The 20,102-nt window shown below is 36.8% G+C and overlaps 1 protein-coding gene across 1 annotated transcript in view; it reads right to left on the bottom strand.

Annotated features, from left to right (window-relative positions):
• Tdo2 (tryptophan 2,3-dioxygenase) overlaps positions 1 to 16,575 on the bottom strand; it is a 32,459-nt gene extending 15,884 nt beyond the window's left edge. Inside the window, exons 1-5 of the mRNA XM_042668472.1 lie at positions 16,537 to 16,575; positions 4,616 to 4,740; positions 2,121 to 2,167; positions 1,817 to 1,922; positions 778 to 868 (exon numbers count right to left, since the gene is read on the bottom strand). Of these exons, the coding sequence (XP_042524406.1) occupies positions 778 to 868; positions 1,817 to 1,922; positions 2,121 to 2,155 (232 nt within the window). The 5' untranslated portion in view covers positions 2,156 to 2,167; positions 4,616 to 4,740; positions 16,537 to 16,575. The remainder of the gene's footprint in view (positions 1 to 777; positions 869 to 1,816; positions 1,923 to 2,120; positions 2,168 to 4,615; positions 4,741 to 16,536) is intronic.
• Positions 16,576 to 20,102: the final 3,527 nt, after the last annotated feature.

Here is a 20,102-nt window from a genome sequence, read left to right as displayed (position 1 = left end):
ATCAACTTGACTAAGTTCATACAATTGACAAGGGTAAAAATAGTATTCTAAACAGATTTTGAATTTCTAGTTTGTGTTAGGTCACAATTCCTTTTCGACCAATCTGCTTTTGCATCAACCTACAACAAAAATGTAAATATAACACAGGAGTGTCATATGAATACAAATGCGTGCAGCCATGGAAGACGGACCTATATGAGTGATTGGGTCCTGGTCAAAAACAGGACACATGACTATACTATAACATTGACAACTGTAGAAACAGTGTTTTCTGTTTAGTGGACCACAGGTACATATTCATAAAATGTGTACCCAATTTCAGTGCTCAGGAACCTTCAAACTTCTATATTAATACACTTCTGGGCTAATAGCCACTGGAGTTGATAAATATATCTCAAATTTTACTTTTTTGTTCAGTACTAGATTTTTACAAACTTAAGTAAATCTGCAATAAATTCAAATGTCATATTCCTTGAAAGTGGTGTGTCAGTATTGAGAAGGGGCACATCTGAGACAGCAAATTCTTCATGAAATTCTGAGAGATAAAAATCACCCTGGAGCCATGGACAAAGCTGAAGTCCTCCTATGTGACCTCATTAGCATAAGGAAGATAGAGATGACTGATGTAAAATGCAAAAGGGGTCCTGTGAGAATTTATCTCACAGGGAAAAGAATTCTTCAGCTTTTTTAATGAACACAATCCCTTGTCCTTCACCATCTTTTAGATAAAAGATAGCAGCTGTCTTCATGACTGATAATTGGCCACCTGCAACTTACCTTGATGAGTTATGATAAAAAGATGTTCATCATGGATTTTATTTCCTTTTATTTCACTCTGGAGTTCTTGTGCATTCAAAATTTTTTCCAACTTTAAATGAAAATACAGAAACACTAATTTTAAAATTGAAGAACTTGTATTATGAAATCAACTTTAAGATAAGGTAGAAGACAGTCTAGAAATGGTAGGTCCAAAAATTCTCAAAAAATCTATTTTCCTTTAAATAATGGAGAAGAAATTGAGTTTTGTGAGTTTTTATTCTTCTGAGAAATAAATAACTCTCCTGAGTCTAATAAATTTCCTTGTCAAGAACGAGGAAGAGGAAGAGGAAGATAAGGAGGAGGCAGAGCGAAAGAAGGAGAAAAACAGACTGCAAGTGAACCAGAGAGTCTCCAAATACTTCATCTGTTGTTATCTCTCTTTTACTTACTAATGATTTCAAGAAAATAGCTAGTGTGCCTTTCGCATTTCCACTTTGTGATAAAAGATTCAAGAGAGAATTTGAAATACATTTACACATACCTAGGCTGAAGATTTATTGACTCTCTCTTATTTATCCAACTTATGTAAAACTGCCTGCTATTGACACTGTTTTATTGTTTATACTTTTCTGCCCAGAGTCTGGATTCTGTGCTTTTTATTACACCTCTATCAGAGCTGAATTTTCACTTACAAACCTCTTTGACTATTCTAAATGGAAGTGGGAAAAGGTATAAATTGGCATGGATATGGATATCTTTAGGTACGTAATACTACTGATGATTAAGAAAATGGGAAGGAGAGAAAGAAAGAAAGGCAGACAGACAGACAGGCAGAAAGAAAGAAAGAACGAATGGATGGAATGAAGGAAGAAAGGAAGAAAGGAAGGAGAAAGAGAGGAAGGGGGGAGAGGGAGAGAGAGACAGAAATGGAGACCGAGACCAAAAGACAGAGAGAGAAGGGATGAAAGAAAGGAAGAAAAATCAAGGGAAAAAGATGGAAGGAAGTAGAATTTAGTGTCTAAAATAGCAGCTAATATCTGTAGCACTCACTACTTACCTGTAAGTAGTTCCCATAGATAAGCCCTCCTCTGCTGGCTCTATTCACACCTGTTTGTGACTCGTCTTCTTTGGTGCCTTCTAGAGATAGATTCTTAAGAACGTATCTACAGTTTAAATAAATAAGAACAAAAAATAGAGCATGAGAAAACACAGCTAACTAATACTCTTACTAATTTTGTTTAGTTTATTAATGAAGGGCATGAACGTGGCAGGGCTGAATACTCTTTAATCTCATACATGAACATGTTTGTTTTGTGCACTTTGAAGAGCCTAACTCCATTAGAAGACAGGTAAATACTCACCCAAAGCTGTTTCCTAAAAACGGACACCCACTCATGGTGAAGAGACACTGTGTTGGGAGCAAGCAGGTTGACTTTAGAACGGTAACATTGAACTTCCCAGATGTTCCACGGCAGCCTTTTATATATCCTGTTTGCCACTCCTCAGCCAATCAGCAGTCTTCTGGGACTCTTAGCTAAGTTCTCATTTCAATTGACACAGAACTGAGCTTCTGTAAACTTTAAAGTGGATTGTCGTTGGGCATAGTTTGTTTGGCTAAGGACTTATTCTGTCAAATTGGATCATCTGACTTGACAAAATCTGCTTTTATATCCAAAGTAACAAACATTAAATAAATCAATAGAGGCCAAGTTTAAAAAAATAGCATTTATCTAGTCAAGTCCAAGAGCACATTTCCAGAAAGATGAGCTTCTGAAATGAAAAATATTTTCTTTCAGATTAGAATAGCCTTAAAAATCCTAAGCTAAAATTTGAACTCAAATGATAAATATTACATTAGAGAATCAGATACCTGCTCAAAGCCCAAATCCATACCCCCATCCTAACTCCTCTGTTACGTTCTCTAAAAATTAAGCTCTGAATCTATTGTAGTTGAATTTAACTAAACCTTATGGATTTCTTTCCATCTATGGCATACAGATGGCATACAACTTATTTCTGGGTTCATTATCTATAGAGAACTTAAAACAATAATAACCATGTGCCCACAATTCTAAACAGTGTTGGTGATAGAGTATTCTTTTGGCCTAGGTTCTGCACATTTGTTTGAGGCTAGTTGAGCAAAGACAGAAGCACATCACCCTGTTCCCCGTCCCTCCACCCTCCTTACTAAGAGTTCTCCACTAACACAGCACTTCCCATTATTCCAAAAATGATAGATCTTGTCCATTCTACCCAAGTCATTAGATGCCAGAAACTCATTTCTAGTCTTGGCTCTACTATTAATTGTATGATATGAGTAAAGTATATTTAACCTCCATATGTATCAACTTCCTCAAATAAATAAATGAAGAGTATTTAAATTGATTGCAATTTTGAAGATACTGTTCTACCCTGAAATCCTGTTTAATTGTTGTTTAAACATTATCAGATTAAACAACATAAAAATTCTGTGTTGTAAAAGGAACTGAGAATATGGAAATCATATGCTATACCAGTCAAATCTCCTCTGGGTCTGCACAGCTTAGCTGGTCATTGCTGACATTTGAGACAGGGCCTTAGTATAGAAAAGGGCTGGGATCACTGACATAGTGCCAGGAAACAGAAAGGACCTCATAGCCACTTCTTCCTCCACTTGATTTCTCAATCAAGTGTGTGCTTACTTGTAATAGAGCTAAATAATCTAGTCTAATCTTTCTCAGCCTTTTGGAATATGAAGTTCTCTCCATTTAATGGGTAACATACCGGTGAAGAGACTAAGAAAATGGCTTTTTAGTATAAACAGGAGAATTTTCACATTTTAAGAACGAAATCTTATTCCTTTGTATTTTACTTAGATCTGATGAGTGGTATCAGTTCACTGGTATGTGCTTTTGTAACACCACTGATCATTCAAAGATTGAAATTTGGCCAGGCATCAGAATCTCACACCTGTAATTCTAGCTATTACAGAGGCTGCAATCAAAAGAATCATGATTTAAGGATAGGCTGGGCTTGTCAACCAATTACAAGCTGGGGATGGTAGTGCCGGCCTGTCATCCAGCTACAGCAGAAGCCATAAAAAGCAGAAGACAGGCCACTAAAAGTCTAATCCTATCTCAAAAATAAACAGTGCAGCAAAAAGGGCTGGAGGCATGACTTAAGTAATAAAGTGACTAAAACCCTGAATTAAAAGCCCAATGCCAGGGTAAAAATGATATAAGCTTAGTGTTTGGAGAAGTAGTGGACAGATTGCTTACTTCCCTCAGGACAGCAGCTGCAACAATAAACCCTCAATTACATATGTTCCTGTTAAGCTTTGCAATTAAAAAAATCATCATATTCAGGTCATTATCTTGCCAATAGTCAATTTTTTCCAGTTGGATTAGGTTCCAGTGGCTCACACCTATAATCTTAGAGACTCAGACATCTGAGCATTGAAGTTTAGAGTCCACTGAGACAGAGAAATCGCTCCAGTACCAACCAAAACAACTGCCAAAGAAATTGGAATCCAAATGATTAATCTGATGTTTCCTTAAGCTTGGGAAAGTTTTTCATTTTATTTTTTAAAAGTACCTTATTTTTTTCATTACCCTATTTTAAACTGTTGAGAGAGACAGAGGGACAGAGAGACAGAGAGAGAGAGACTTTAGGTGTATGCAGTAATCTCTGGTAATCTCAGTTCTTACTATAGATCTCCAGATGTACATAGTTTATATACACACAGCTAAGAGAAGGAATATGCTGGAGCCAAAATGCTTGGTAAGCATGCTTGAAAGAGGCACATCCTGAGCCCAAAAAGAGCCCTAGAAGCTATCACATATGTTTCAGAAATTAAGAAACATAATAATGATTTTACCTTTCAAATGGGTAATAACTGAACCTCAAAAGACGATAAAAAATAAGTGAAGAGTATTAAAGTCAAAGCATGTCTCTTGTTCTTTCTTTGATTTCTAAAGCTGGGATACAAATGAGGAGGTGAAGCTGTGAAAACAGTGCAAAGAACATTAACATTGGCAAGCACTAGTGTTCAGTTAAATTCTACAGTGAGGATAAATCAACAACAACAACAAAAAACTCTTTCAGCCATTACAGCTTTGGTTCTACAAAACACCACATGAAATCCATTGTATAATGTTATATTTTCTTTCACCTCTAATTCAAAGGTTAAATCTGCTAGAATACCCCTGGCCCCACTAATCAATTTTGTCCTTTTTTTATTTTCTCTTACTCCACAATTGTCAATTGCGTAAGACTCAGAAGCCCTAAGCCAATAGGAGAAGTCTCATGGATAAATGCTCCAGTACATTGAGACTCCCACAAGGTAATTCTGCTCAAAACATTGATTTTATGAATTTATCTTCTTTCTTTTATTTCCTTTTTCCCTCCTTTCTCCTTTCCTTCCTTCCTTCTTTCATTTCCTTCCTTGCTTTCCTGCTTGCTTGCTTCCTTCCTTTCCTTCCTTCCTTCCTTCTGTCCCTCCCTCCCTCCTTCCTTCCTCCCTCTTTCTCTCTTTTTCCTTTCTTTCTCCTTCTTTCTTTCTTTCTTTTTCTCCTTCCTTCCTTCCTTCTTTCCTTCCTCCCTCCATCCCTCCCTCCCTCCGTCTCTCTCTCCCTTCCTTCCTTCTTTCTGTTTGTTCGTTCCTTCCTTCCTTCCTTCCTTCCTTCCTTCCTTTCTTTCTTCCTTCCTTTCTTCCTTCCTTCCTTCCTTCCTTCCTTCCTTCCTTCCTTCCTTCCTTCCTTCCTTCCTTCCTTCCTTCCTTTCTTTCTTTCTTTCTTTTCTTTCTTTCTTTCTTTTTCTCTATTCCTTCCTTTCCTGCTTTCTTGCTTTTGAGATAGGCTTTTGTAAATGTAGCTCAGACTAGCCTAAATATAAGATCTTCCTGCCTAAGCCTCCTGAGTACTGAAATAAATTTTTTACCACTATATTCATCCCTAAGTTTATTTATCCTGTCTAACATGGTCAGTTTTGTGTCTCCACCTCCCTACTCCTCCCCTAACCATTTCTATCTTAGAACACCTCTTACCCTCCGTTATGTCCTTACCTGAAGCTCTGGGAAAATCAGACTAATAAAATATTTATTTATCATGAGATTCAGTACATTTATTTTCAAAACATTCACCCTTCCTGAACCAAGGAACATCAGCAACTCAATAAAACAAATGACATACAAATCACCATTGGTAGTATGAAGTCGTTTTCTGTTGTTGACATTTCATGTCTTTGTATAGAGGTAGTCTGTCTGGAAAGCATTAAAACCCCTCAGCGAAGTCTTAACTTTATCATATTCATTTGTGCATTCCAAATTTTCTATGATTACACCCATGAACAGTTATTGACAAATAGTATTTGCTTAGTGGTAAGTAGGTAGACTAAAGAAGAAACAGAGAAACAATTATTAGGATACTGATTTGGAGGAAGAGAATAGTTAGGTGAGTATTACTTTAGTACTTTCCAAGAGGAAAGCAAAAACTTCTTGAAGACATTTAGATAAAGTTAATATATGCAGTCTCTATACATATTATAAACAAGGTAAACTGTCACACTTTCTACAGCTTGCAGATTGCTACAGAAAGAAAGCCAGCTTTCTCCTCTGAACTGTGGAATGTGCTATTGATAAAGAAATAGTTACAGATAGACTTTCATTTCATTCCTTATTTATTATAACCATGAATATCAAAAAAATAATTTGGCTGAGATTGGAAAAGTAGCCATGTCAAACACAAGGTTATTATGAAAATTGCTTTTGTTTGCTCTTAAGGGTATAACTTGCAGTAACATTCGAATAGATATTGATATTTTAATATTCATTTTTCCTGACTAACATGATATATTGCCACTGAAAATTGTGTGTGTGTGTGTGTGTGTGTGTGTGTGTGTGTGTGTGTGCGTGTGTGTGTGCATACACACACACTGCTTTGGAGCTTAAACTCAATGCCTCACATTCTTGCTTGGCTTTTTCCATTTGAGACGTATTCTACCACTTGACCCACACCCCCACTTCCACAGCAGTGAAAACTTTCAATCACATTTGAGGCTGAAGCTTAATGGTAGAACACTTGCCAAATATGTAATAAGGCCTTCATTCATACTCTAGTACTAAATACAAACAGAAATTTAATCAATTAAAAAATCTATCCAGGCTGGGAAGTTGGCTCAGTGGTAGAGCGCTTGCCTTGCATGCCTGAGGCCCTGGGTTTGATTCCTCAGCACCACATAAGCGAAAAATAAAAAACCCAGAAGTGGCGCTGTGTCTCAAGTGGTAGAGCGCTAGCCTTGAGCTAAAGAGCTGAGGGACAGTGCCCAGGCCCAGAGTTCAGGCCCCATGACCGGACCCAAAAAAAAAAAAATCTATCCATAAATAATGCTTTTCATAATGTAATTAAAAAACGGTGCTGACAATAATAAGACATTGTTAAAATTACCTACCAAGTAGCATTATATAAAAACTTCATTATAAAGTTGTTTACCTAAAATTATAATGTGATGTATAATTTTAAAATATTACCAAAAAGTATACTTATTATAAACCACATAAAACAATAAAATTGTGAAATATTGAGTACTATTGCCATAATAAATTTAAACCTTATGAAATTGGTGCTTTAAAGGTCAAAATGGTTGAGTATCATGAGTCTGATAAGCTTCATCTTACATTTACTATGAAAATATTGCTAAATACTAAACACTAAAAATACTATTAAGAGCAAGTGCATGCTAAGCCAAGAAAATTTATAAAAATTCTCAAGTATTCTTTGAAAAGGAAGAAGGTGGCATTTTCTGATGCTACCTTGATAACCTTATTTTTAGATGAGCAAAAAATAAATCTATGTAAATCCCACTATGAGAGAACTTAAGACTTGCCACCCTATTTTTTTGAGTTGACATATTTTATTTTATAGCAAACAATTTAAATACAGTTGTCAAATATTGGTCTTTTAAGTATCTTATTTCTGTGGTTAAAGCAAAGTATCACAAACAATATTTGTCAAATTTAGGTTAAGGACTTGCTACTCTTAAGAGTATCACAAACAATATTTGTCAAATTTAGGTTAAGGACTTGCTACTCTTAAGAGCAGCCTGTACAATTTCTGATCCTATTTCTATTATTCCTCCCTTAATATGTCAGAACAAATCCAAATCTAGTAAATTGTCCTTTTCTTCTCACTCTAGAGTTCCCAATCCCTCACTAATACATTTGCTATAGTTGTCCACTGACATACTTTCCACTATGACTGCTAAAATTAGAGCCATGAATTCCTTTCCAGAGATCTGACAAACTTTCTGGGATCAAAGTCTTGCACTTAGGACTTCATAGTCAACATCTGGTTTTCTGTGTGACTTGCTCACAGGCTGCTCTCCCTTGGCTAAGCCTTGAGTCACTGCTCTTCAGTCTTTTGAACTCAGCCTAGGTCAGGTGAATATAAGTACAATCAAATCTTATCTTTGTACCACTCCACCAGAGTCAGAGATGAATACAAATGCAATGGATAAACAGCAGCTACTGACAGCTGACACCCTAGGAAGAAACAGCATGGGTAGTTTCCTAAGAAGAAAATAAGCTCATATTACAGTTAAGTTAATTGTAACATTAATTATAATTACAAGTAATTATAATTCGTATTCATTACAATTAATATTACAACTAATGCAGAATCTAATCCATATAGTAAATTTCTTAGTATGCATATGGAGTACGACATTTGTGCAAAATGAAATCTTTTAGGTGTAGCAATGCACACTAATAATTCTAGCTTATGGGAATTAAAGACAGGAGGATAGTGAGCTCAAGCTCAGCCCTGGAAAAATATTAATAACAGCATTGGGAGGACTGGCTTACATGATAGAGTGCCTACCTAGAAAGCTAAGGCCCTGAATTCAATTTTTACAAAAGGAAGAAACATCCTAAGCATAAGTTAAAAATTTGTTGCCACATACCTGGGTGTACCTTAACAACCAAATGAGAAGAAATCCATCTAAACTGATAGAGTAAAATGTCAACAAGACACTAAGTGATTCATGCTTCTAACCCAATAACAGGTGAAATGGTTAATTTGGTGGGGAGATCCGATCGTGGGCCTGGGCACTGTCCTTCAGCTCTTCAGCTCTAGGCTAGTGCTCTACCACCTGCGCCACTTCCGGCTTTTTTCTTTTTGCTTATGTGGTCCTGAGGAATCGAACTCAGGGCCTCATGCATGCAAGGCAAGCACTCTACCACTGAGCCACCTTCCCAGCCCGAAATGGTTAATATTTCTAAACACTCTTTACTACTTTTTAGTACTTTAAACAGAGCATGGGTTTTCTCTCTGAAATGACAGAGAATCTATTTAAAAATTATATTTGGTAGTAAAAGCCTGGGAGACTAATCTCCAAATAACAAAAAACAAAAACAAAACAAAAAGCCACTCAAGTGGTAAGCTCTAGCCTTGAGCAAAGAAAACTCGTGGACAGTGCCCAGGCTCTGAGTTCAAGCCCCAGGATAGGCCAAGCATCAGTGACTCATTTCTGTGTACTCTAGCTACTCAGAAGACTGAAATCTGAGGACAAGGTTCAAAACAAGCTTGGGCAGAAAAGCCCATGAGACTCTGATCTCTAATTAACCAGCAAAAAAGCCTGAATTGGAGGTAAGGCTCAAATAGTAGAGTGCTGGCCTTGAACAAAAAAAACAGCTACTCAGGAGGCTGAGATCTGAGGATCATGGTTTGAAGCCAGCCTAGGCAGAAAAGGGCATGAGATTCTTTTCTCTAATTAATCACCCCCAAACCAGAAGTGGAGCTGTGGCTCAAAATAGCAGAGCACTAGCCTTCAGCAAAAAAGCTCAGGGATAGCTCTTAAACCTTGAGTTCAAGTCCCAGTACTGGCATGCATACGTGCGCGAGCACGCACGCACGCACGCACACACACACACATAAATAAATAAATAAGCAAAATAATAGACTAAATTAAGGCCTGTAGCTAAATGTAAGTGTGCTTACCCAGCACATGTGAGTCTCTGATTTACTCCTTAGCACTGTAAACAAAATGAAATAACATACCACAGTACAAGTCATTTTAAGTGCTGGTTTAACCTTATTACCAGATTATTTATGTTTGTAATAAAAGCCTTCCTTCAGTCAGTGTACTAAAACTGCCTATGTAACAAATCAGGGTCTGAAATCCTGGGGTTGAATTAATAAACAAGACAGACGCAAAGCTATTTTCTCACTAATAGTCAGAGGGGAAATGGCCATAAAAATGAAAACAAATTCCCAACAAAAATGGCAAATTTAAATCACAATAAAAGAGGGTAAAGAGATAAAAATCACACAAAGTGATATGATCCAGAAATAGGGTGGATCAGCTACTAATACAAATCTGTGCTTGCTTGTTTTTGCCTTGCTGGGATGGAGCCTTGGGCTTTACATATAGTAGGTATGTCTTCTCCCACTAAGCTACTTCTCAATCTTCAACACATGACATTTTGTTGAAGATTAAAATATACAAAGTTTGCCTAGGAAGTTTTTTTCCAAATCTACTATTGTTATTCATCACACAAGGGAAGACTATGGAGCAATACTTCCTCCATGTTCGTAAACAGTAGTTACAGAAATTAAGGTTTCTGGAATCAAATGCTAGCTCTACATACAGATTTAGATTCTGAATGGATTTGTAAAAACCTTCAAAATGGCCTAAGTATAAGGTGAAATTTAAAGAAATTTAAATTTAAAATTTAAAGAAATTAGTCAATAAACTTTTGCTGGACCGAACACAATTGGAAAAGTCCTAGTCTGAACTCATCAACACTGTCTCCCTCACATAAGAACTTGAACATCTTACCTGGGAATTCAGAATTTCCTGTCTGGGCAGATAAATTTAAACATAGGAGAAGGAGCATGATAATGTAACTAGTAGAGAATTGGCCTTGATACTCCTTCCAAGCGACAGGAAATCCAAATATGACTAGAGTTTTCCATGAAGAGGGAGTTTCTGGTGTTTGTTGGCTGTGGTCTTCTTGCTGCATGAAGGGACAACCCAGTCTCTTATGATTCCTACATGTGGTGCAAAATACTATGGGTGGATCATGCCTGTAATTTTACCTGCTCAGGAGGCTGAAATCTGAGGACTTCAGTTCAAAGCCAGTCTGGGCAAGAAAGACGAGACACTTTTCTACTCTTAACCACCAAAAATCTAGAAGTAAAGCTGTAGCTTGAATGTTAGAAGGTGAGCCTTGAGCAAAAAAGTTCAGAAACAACACCCAGGCCAAGTTCAGTGTCAGGACTGACACACAAATACAAATATGGATGATCCATGACAATTTTTATTTTATATATTATGCCTTCTCTGAATGGCTTCCTCTTGTAGTACTTTTCAATGGAATTCCTTTTATCTCAGAAATGGGTGCTTGTTTTGCTCTCTCTCCAAAGAATAGTTGGTACTTGTCTCTTGGTAAAAGCTAGTGTTTATATTGTATACAATGGATACTCAAAAGAATTACTGTTAGGTCCTTTTGGTTGTTCTTCAATTTTTATCCTACTGCTTGTTTAAAATACACACACATACACAAACACACACACACTCACACAAAGTAAAAAAATTCATTCACCTAACAATGCTTCAGACTACCCAATGTTTGCTCCAAGGGAGAGGTCCTAGCAAATTAAAAGACTTCAAGGAAAAAAATGGTCTTTGATATTTTTGCCTTAATATTAAATATGTACATCATAACAAAATAGCTATATGAAAATACAGCACTGATCAACATGCCATTCCATTTACCAGGTTACCACCTCCAGGAAACAACCAACTATTAACTTGAATCATATCATCTCCAAATTTTTCCATATCTTGAAAAAAACCCAATGGTTCTAAACATAGTTTTAGGCAAGACTTTCATTTCCATTGGAAGCTGTCAATACATATATATTTGATTTGCTAACTCTTACTACACAGTTTTGCAAAATCACATTCCTAAAAGGGCAAGTGCTATTTCAACTGGTTTATCTTACTTTACTGAAAACCTCCCTAAAAACATTGGTTCCTGGAAGCTGGAGCATATGATGCCTATTCTAATCCCCCGGTCCTTGAACCACTGAGACCTGGAGATGAGTTCAAACTGTTGCTCTTTCATGAAACAGTGACTTGCTATGTATTTCAGCCTGGCCTGCAACTGACTATGTAGCCTGAGGCTGGTTGTAAACTCTTCGTCTTCCTTCTTTTCAAATACTGGGTTACAGGTAAGCATTACCAAGTCTGGATCCTATTCACATCCTAATGTCTTATGTATTTATTTATTTTTATTTATAATCCTTGGATTTGAACTCAAGGTCTTGCTCTTGCTAGGCAAATGTTCTGCCACATGAATCACACCCCTAGCCCTTTTTGCTTTAGTCATTTACCAGATTAGGCCTTAAATTTTTGCCCAGGGACAATCTTATATAAAGGCCCTCCTATCTATACCTCCCAAGTAGCGGGGACTATAGACACACACCATAACCCTCAGCTTTAGAGTTATTTTGAAATAATTCTTTCTCTCTCCCTCAAAAACCCATTCTCCTTATTGTTGCTATTTTCCACACCTTCTGCATCACCTTCCTCCACCATTACCTACCTTGTCTACTAGTGTTATCTTCAACTGTTCTCCTTTTTGATTTCCTGAAGCTTTCAATCTCATGTGAGTGAATCAAAAACAGCCCGGCCTTTCAACTCTACTTTTTTTTTTTTATTGTGAAAATACCGTACACAGGGTTTATAATTACATGGGCAAGATAATGAGTACATTTCTTATCAAGCATTGTTGCCTCCTCCTGGTTTCCCCTTCCCATATCCCTTCACATACTCTGCCCCCCCGCCCCCACCTCCACCAAGTTGTAAGGTTTGTTTTCCACATAACGACTTGTACACCTCATTGTTGCAATGGGTCCACCTGCATCCCTCTTTAAGTGATTTGTTTTTTTCCCTTCCCCTCCACAAATTATACCAACATCAAATACAGTGAAAGCAGGGGTTATACCATGGGGGAGGGACATACAAAGCAACAAAGAAATCATCTTATAAATATGTTAGAAACAATTGCATGAAAGAAAAAAAAACATGTGAGTTCTTATCTTGGGGTTCATTTCCCTCAAATCTACTTTAAGATATCACTTCAGCCAGTACTGTAGGAGTTAATGACTAGGACTGCATTTCCCATACTGATCATTTAAACTATGGCTGTCCCACATTGATATTTGAGTATAAAATGCACACCAGCTTATAACAAAAATAAACGATACAAAACACCTGAAAAATACTTGCCTACTATAATCTTTTATATTATATATAATCTATTTATATATTATACATAATATATATTATGTATAATCTTTTATATTATTTGTTTAAATGAAGTTTCTAGGATCCATTTCTTAGAGGTTATAGGAGGATCTAAAATTGCACATGTCTTGTCCTTTGTTTCTACTGTATATAAGTTTACACCTATCTCCAGCAAACACCTGTTACCTTTTGTCATTTTAATTTCTTGCATACCTTTTAATTCTACCCTTTTCTATTCACAGGTCACTCATTCTTCAATTTTGATTCCACAATCTTCTTAATACCAAGAGGACTTTGAGCTAACTGAGTTTTCCCTTTTTCTCTCCTCTTTTATGTCCTCATATCTCCCTATCTGGCTGCTCTTCATTGACCAGGGTTTAAACAACTTTCAGTACCAACCTGGCTACATCTCATCATTTTTGCCTGATAACTGCATGTGACTTGAGGAAAGAAATTCAAACTGTGCTTACCTTGATATATGTCAAACTCTTCACCATGCAACTCTTCTTAATAACAGTATAAATGATATTTGTTCTATCAAGTCAACACTTTTGTTGAGGAAGTTGGAAACATGTTGTGATGCCCTCATCAAAAATCCATCTGAGCCAGGCACCAGTGGCTCACACCTATAATCCTAGTTACTCCTGAGGCTGAGATCTGAGGATAGCAATTTGAAGCCAGAGCAAGCAGGAAAGCCACTGAGACCCTTATCTCCAAGTAACTACCAAAAAAGCCAGAAGTGGAGCTCTGACTCAAGTGATGGAGCATTAGCTTTGAGCAAAACTTCTTCATGGACAGTGCCAATGCCCTGAGTTCAAGCCCTAGGACCAGCATGCCCTCCCCCTCCCCGGCTCAAATCATCTGATTTGTGTGTGTGTTACCTAGGGCTACTGTGAAAGAGTTATACAACCATAAGAGAAACCAAAGTATGAGGCTACTGTTTAAATCACCACAAAACTGGTGGTCAGAAGTAAAAAAATCTAAGTGGCTAAGGATGGAAAATCAATGAGCCACAAGGGCCATATTCCCTTCAAAGCCTCTAAGGAGAATCCTTGATACATCTCCACAACTTTGGGGGCTCCTGGCAGCAATAATCCTACCATCTACCTCTATCTCTACCTAATCTTCTTTTCTGTATAACTCAATATCCACATCTCCTTCTCTCTGGCTCTTATAAAGAAAACTTGAATTTAAGAATCTTGTAAGTAAAACCCAGCGCCGTGGCTCACGCCTGTAATCTTAGCTACTCAGGAGGCTGAGATCTGAGGATCATGGTTCAAAGCCAGCTCAGGCAGGAAAGTCCACGAGACTCTTATCTCCAGTAAACCACTAGAAAACCAGAAGTGGCACTGTGGCTCAAGGAGTAGAGCATTTGCCTTGAGCTGAAGAGAGCAGGGACAGTGCCCAAGCCTAGAGGTTCAAGCCCCATGACCAAAAAAAAAAAAAAAAAGAAAAAAAGAAAAAAAAATCTTGTAAGTAAAAGATGATTTTTTTATGAGATCCTTAAAACGGTGACATTTACAAAGACCTTATTTAAATAAGGTCAAAATTCTAAATTTCTGAAGACAATTTTTTTTTCTTGGTCAGACGTGGGGTTTGAACTCTGAGCCTGAGTTCTGTCCCTCAGCTCTTCAGCTCAAGGCTAGTGCTCTACCACTTGAGCCACAGCTCCAGTTCAGGTTTTCTTGTGTTAAATTGGACATAAGGGTCTCACAGGCTTTCCTGACCAAGCTGGTTTTGAACCACAATCCTCAGATCTCAGTCTCCTGTGTAGCTAGAATTATAGGCATGAGCTACCGGCTCATTTTGGAGCAACTATTTCTTCTACTATGCTATGTGAAATCTTTTTGGAGAAAAAAACTTTAAATCATTTATATGATTTGGTCTCTGATGATTTGTGATTTTTGGACTGTTTTCCATCTTTTTGTTTTTGTTGTTTCACCTTGTAAAGATTTCCACAAGACTTTTAACTTTGCATTAGAAGTACCTTCAAAAGTATAGAAAAACAATATATCAGTATTTTGCTTTTGAGTACTTAAAGGGTAAATTTCTCCCAAATGTTCTATTACACAAATATAACAGATCCAGACACACTATCCAAGTAACCTTGACCTACCATGGCTGGTACTGTATGAACACACTCTGTTGCAACCTCATGGGCTTACAAGTTAAGCATTAGTAACATCCTTCCCCCTACCTTAACCAATAACAGTCACACTTTGGATACTTCACAGGAAATCTAGAGGGTGTTTAAACAAGGGCTGTGTCCCTCATGGCTTGGTCACAGCTGAGAAACAAACAGAAACCGCCCACAGGCTGAGCCAATGACAGAACAAGGCAGAACACTGGAGCAAAGAGCATTCAGCTTCTCAGAGCCTTTATCTGTCAGAAGATGGAGCACAGAAGCTAGTTAATATACAAATAAATAGGAACAGTTCATGACACTTTTAATTAATACTTGTCAGTGATCAACACAGACATGTAATATTTTACTTGCTCAACATACAATGGTTCTACATATTATAAAGAGATTCCTCCTATATTTAAAGATCTAAAGATGCACATTTCGTTAAACTAGGATTTATTAACAAAAGAACTGTATTCTGGTGAAAAGTACAATATAACAAATATAGAAAATAATAAATATAGAATAAAAAATAATATATAAAAAAGAAATGGAAAGGGTGAAGTTTGTTTTCTCCTGTCCAAAAAGTTTATAAGTGTGGTTTCTAGTATGTCTGTCTAATGTATACATATATATTGTACGTATATGTGTATATGTATATATGAGATATAGGATATATATGTATGCTAACATTGCTGAGTTATTTTTACAAAGCATACAGAAGTCAATATAGTTGAAACCATTCAAATAATTGAGAGCCAAGATAATAACAAACATGTTTCCTTTTCTCCTGTTTGATTGATCTAACCTAAGGCATTACAAGTTTGAATGCTCAAATTATTTTTTCTTCTACAATATATTTTCAGTTTTTTGCTATTAGCAAATGGTTATGGAAAATTAGGTAAACACACTAAGCTAGTTTTACTTAGTTTTTCCAGTAAGTGAGTCAATGTAAAATAACTTCTTAAATGACTAACCAGTGAAATAATTTGCAAGGAATTGAAAAACTATCCACAAATTGACAAGAGTGGTTTGCAGTTTTTATGAAATCAAGAAGGTCAGAAGGGAAAAATCAGTAAAGAATACAAACAAATAAACCCAGAAAGCTTGAGAGAAATAAATAAATAAATATATATATATATATATATATGTATATATATTTTCTTTTTCTAAACATCATAGTCTTCATTCTTCCCGAAGAGATTCATTAATTTATGCAAAATCATTGTATGACAGATTAGGAACAAGACATTCTTTTCTCAAATAATTGCCTGTATAGATTACTTATTAATTACGAAATGGCAAAGGTGTTTCACAAAGGAGAAATCTGGCAGGTATCTCCTTACTGGACAGGGAGAACTCACCACACCAAGTATGCAGGAGAAACTGAGTGTACCTCCTTGCTTCCTGGATGCACGATGAAGTAAATGTCAGGTCTCTGACTCCTACATAAATATTTGACCTGAACCCAATCATGAAGGTAGGCTGGACAAACGTGAATGGAGAGGTCTTCTGCAAAACATCTGACAGGGATTCTTTTAAAACAGCAAAGAAATGAAAAGATAGGGATCTCTTCTGGATTAAAGAAAACTAAACATATAAAAACTGAAAGCAATCTATGATCTTTGTTTTGATTCTTGTAGAAATTAAATACTATAAAGTTAATTTATAGAAGAATATTGACTATTTGAAAATAGATTGAATATTAAATAATAGTGTCATATAAAGGTAAGTTTTCCTGAATGAGGTCCTAATATTACATTTATTCAGGAGATGTTTGCTTCTTAAAAGGCAGAAGATGATACATTTAGGGGTGATGATCAAAAATGGGGAATTAGGATAAAAATTGCTACAATACAAAATATTTATGTATGCATTTCTTCTGAGTAAAGACATATACATTTATTCACATAATCACAGTATGGGGGAAATTATGAGTATGACTTCATATACTCATTAGAATTCAAAACCTTATATACTCTATATTTTTCCTACAAAGGAGAGAAGAAAACAGAGTTTTGGGTGAATGGTAAATGATTGTTTTAGGGGAATCCAGTGGCTTTGGAGAACAGACAACAGCCTGGGTCAAAGTTCATTAAGCAAACCTAAAACAGACTGAGATGATAAAATCTTTTCTTTGAGATAGAAATAAAGGACAATGGCATGTGACAAAATTTTCCCAGTGTCTTGACATTCTTCAGTCTTCTTTTTTTATAACACAAATTCATTTTTTATTCTTCTTTTATCTTGTGGTAACACAACCGTAGCATACTTTAATTCACTTTTTATTAGCCTTTAAAAAGACTAATATTGCTATAACTGTTGCACAGAAGATTTATTCTGCCAACAAGTGACCACAAAACTTCCACAGTTCAAGAAAACTAAAGCTGAATATGGATCTTTAAAAGATGCACAGACATTTGGCATTCATGATTATTACTTCAACTCTCTCTTGGAGATGTCTACTACTCTGTGCTTTCAATATCTAATTTCTTAAGGGCATAACATTTTAAAGCTAGATTTAGAATGAAAATTTTATTAAATATTATCTGGTTAACGTTCTCAAAGTAAATCAAATTAGTAAGAGTTTAATTAATGAAAGCTCACAGAAGGGACTTGAGATCTGGTATTTTTTTTCTTTTTTTCCTTTGATGGGTCTGAACTTTGGACATTTGCAGAGGGCTTCTTCCTGGGCTAGGAGGGGAAGAAAGGAAGGGATCATATGAGCCTTGATTCTAGGGCAAACTCTCTGGCCTTTTAATTTCCTCTGTATTAAAATGCTCAGCATGCTAGAACATGCCATCCGGTGGCGGTGGGGGGGGGGGGAGGGGCTGCCAATTCCCCAACTTTTCTCTTTTGCATCTGGTTTGTGTTTACTTGACTTTTTTTTTTTTTAATCCAACCATATTTGTTTGCTTCTAATGGTTGGAAAGCACTCTCAGGTATGAGGATCATTACGACATGCGTGACCTTTGGGTTTAGTTTCTCTCTGACCTGTGCACAGAAAGAGTCAAAGGGTAAGAATTGAACTGAACTTGGCAGTTTCCATAATGAGATGGAGGAAATATATGGTATGGACTACTTTGTGTGGGTCTAATGAGACCTAAAATATGAAGCAAATGATGGGTTAGAGAGAGGTGCCTAATGGCTTGTATAGATTATTACTACAAGGATAGGCAGGCACTTGTAAGGAAATGAGTATATACACTTTTCCTGGGAAGGAGCAGAAAAGTGGCGATGTTGTTTGCATATTTTGGGAGTAGCATGTGGGTAGTTCATCATCAGTTTCTTGGAATGAGAGGAAGCATATCTAGTTTCCCAGGAAAGAGAGGAAGTCAAGATGATAGATCTGCATTTCTTTTTTTTTCATTTTATTTTATTTTATTTCATTTGTGAACATACTGTACAGAGGGGTTACAATTACATGGGCAGGATAATGCGTACATTTCTTATCAAGCATTGCAGCCTCCTCCTTTCTTTATCCTTCACATCCCTTCCCAGCCTCCCCCCTTCCCCCCCAGTCCCAATCCTTCCCCCCCACCAACATTGTAAAGCTCGATTTCGACATGACAACTTGTACTTCTCATTGTTGCAACAGGAAACAAGTCGTTTAAGGATACAGGTAGATCTGCATTTTTTTTTTAATTTTATTTTATTTTATTTGAGAACATACTGTACAGAGGGGTTACAATTACATGGGCAGGATAATGCATACATTTCTTACCAAGCATTGCAGCCTCCTCCTTTGTTTACCCTTCACCTCCCTTCCCAGCCTCCCCCCTCCCCCCCCACCCAATCCTTCCCCCCCTCCCCCCCCCCCACACCGACATTGTAAAGCTCGTTTTTGACATGACATTTTGTACTTCTCATTGTTGCAACAGGTCCACCTGAATCCTTAAACGACTTGTTTGTCCTAAGGAGGACTGCTCTTGACTCCACTCTCCGGCAACTGCTGACATGGAAGCTTCTTGGTTTTGATTACGGTTTAATTCCTTGAGTTTTGCTCTGTGCTTCTTGGAACAAATCTGGAGTAGTGTTGTTCGTTTCTGAGGCTATTTTGTCTTTAAGGCTCAAGTCTGGAGATGAGATCTTGCAAAGGATATTGAAAATTTCCAATGGTCCCTCAGCAAATAAAGTTCTATTCCTTTCAAAAGCTTTCTAAGCTTGTCCAGGGAAAGAGTACAGAACATGAAATCTTCTAATCCCTGTGTTCCTACACTGAGTCACAAAGTTTTAAAACATAACGTTATAAAGGCTTATTTTACTGTAAGTATGCACTTTTTTTTATTGTAAAGATACTATACAGAGAGTTACAGTTACATGAGTGAGGTAATGAATACACTTCCTCTTGAACATTGTTACCCCCTCCATTGTTTTCCCCCTACCATCCCCTCCCTCCCTCCCTTCCCCGAGGTTCTTTTTTTTTTTTTTTTTGATTGTGATTAAGTGATTACATAATTTCAAAGTCACAAGTTCATTCTAACTTCCCTGGAGCAAATTGTCTACCACAGTCTGTAATATATAACAGTGTTCACATGTTATATACCATATTTGTGATCAGCAGCATGGGGATATTTAGTAGTGGTTCAACCAGATGAGCGGGAGTTCTTTGTTTCTTAAGTCCTGTTAGTTTTGTCGTATCACCTAACATTTTGGATTTAGCATCCACTTATCAGGGAGACCAATGTACCCTTTGTCTCTTCGTTCTTGGCTTACCTCGCTCAACATGATTCCTTCCAGCTCCATCCATTTCCCTGCAAATGCCATTATTTTGTCATTTCTAATGGCTGCATAATATTCCATTGTGTATAGATACCACAATTTTTGGATCCATTCATCTGTGGTGGGGCATCTAGGTTGTTTCCATATCCTAGCTATTGTGAACAGTGCTGCAATAAACATGGAGGTGCACGTGTCCTTGTATATTGGT

The sequence above is a fragment of the Dipodomys spectabilis genome, unplaced genomic scaffold, assembly GCF_019054845.1.
Source record: "Dipodomys spectabilis isolate Male_0828 unplaced genomic scaffold, ASM1905484v1 ptg000436l, whole genome shotgun sequence".
Taxonomy (NCBI): domain Eukaryota; kingdom Metazoa; phylum Chordata; class Mammalia; order Rodentia; family Heteromyidae; genus Dipodomys; species Dipodomys spectabilis.
This window is presented reverse-complemented; position numbering and strand designations above follow the sequence as displayed.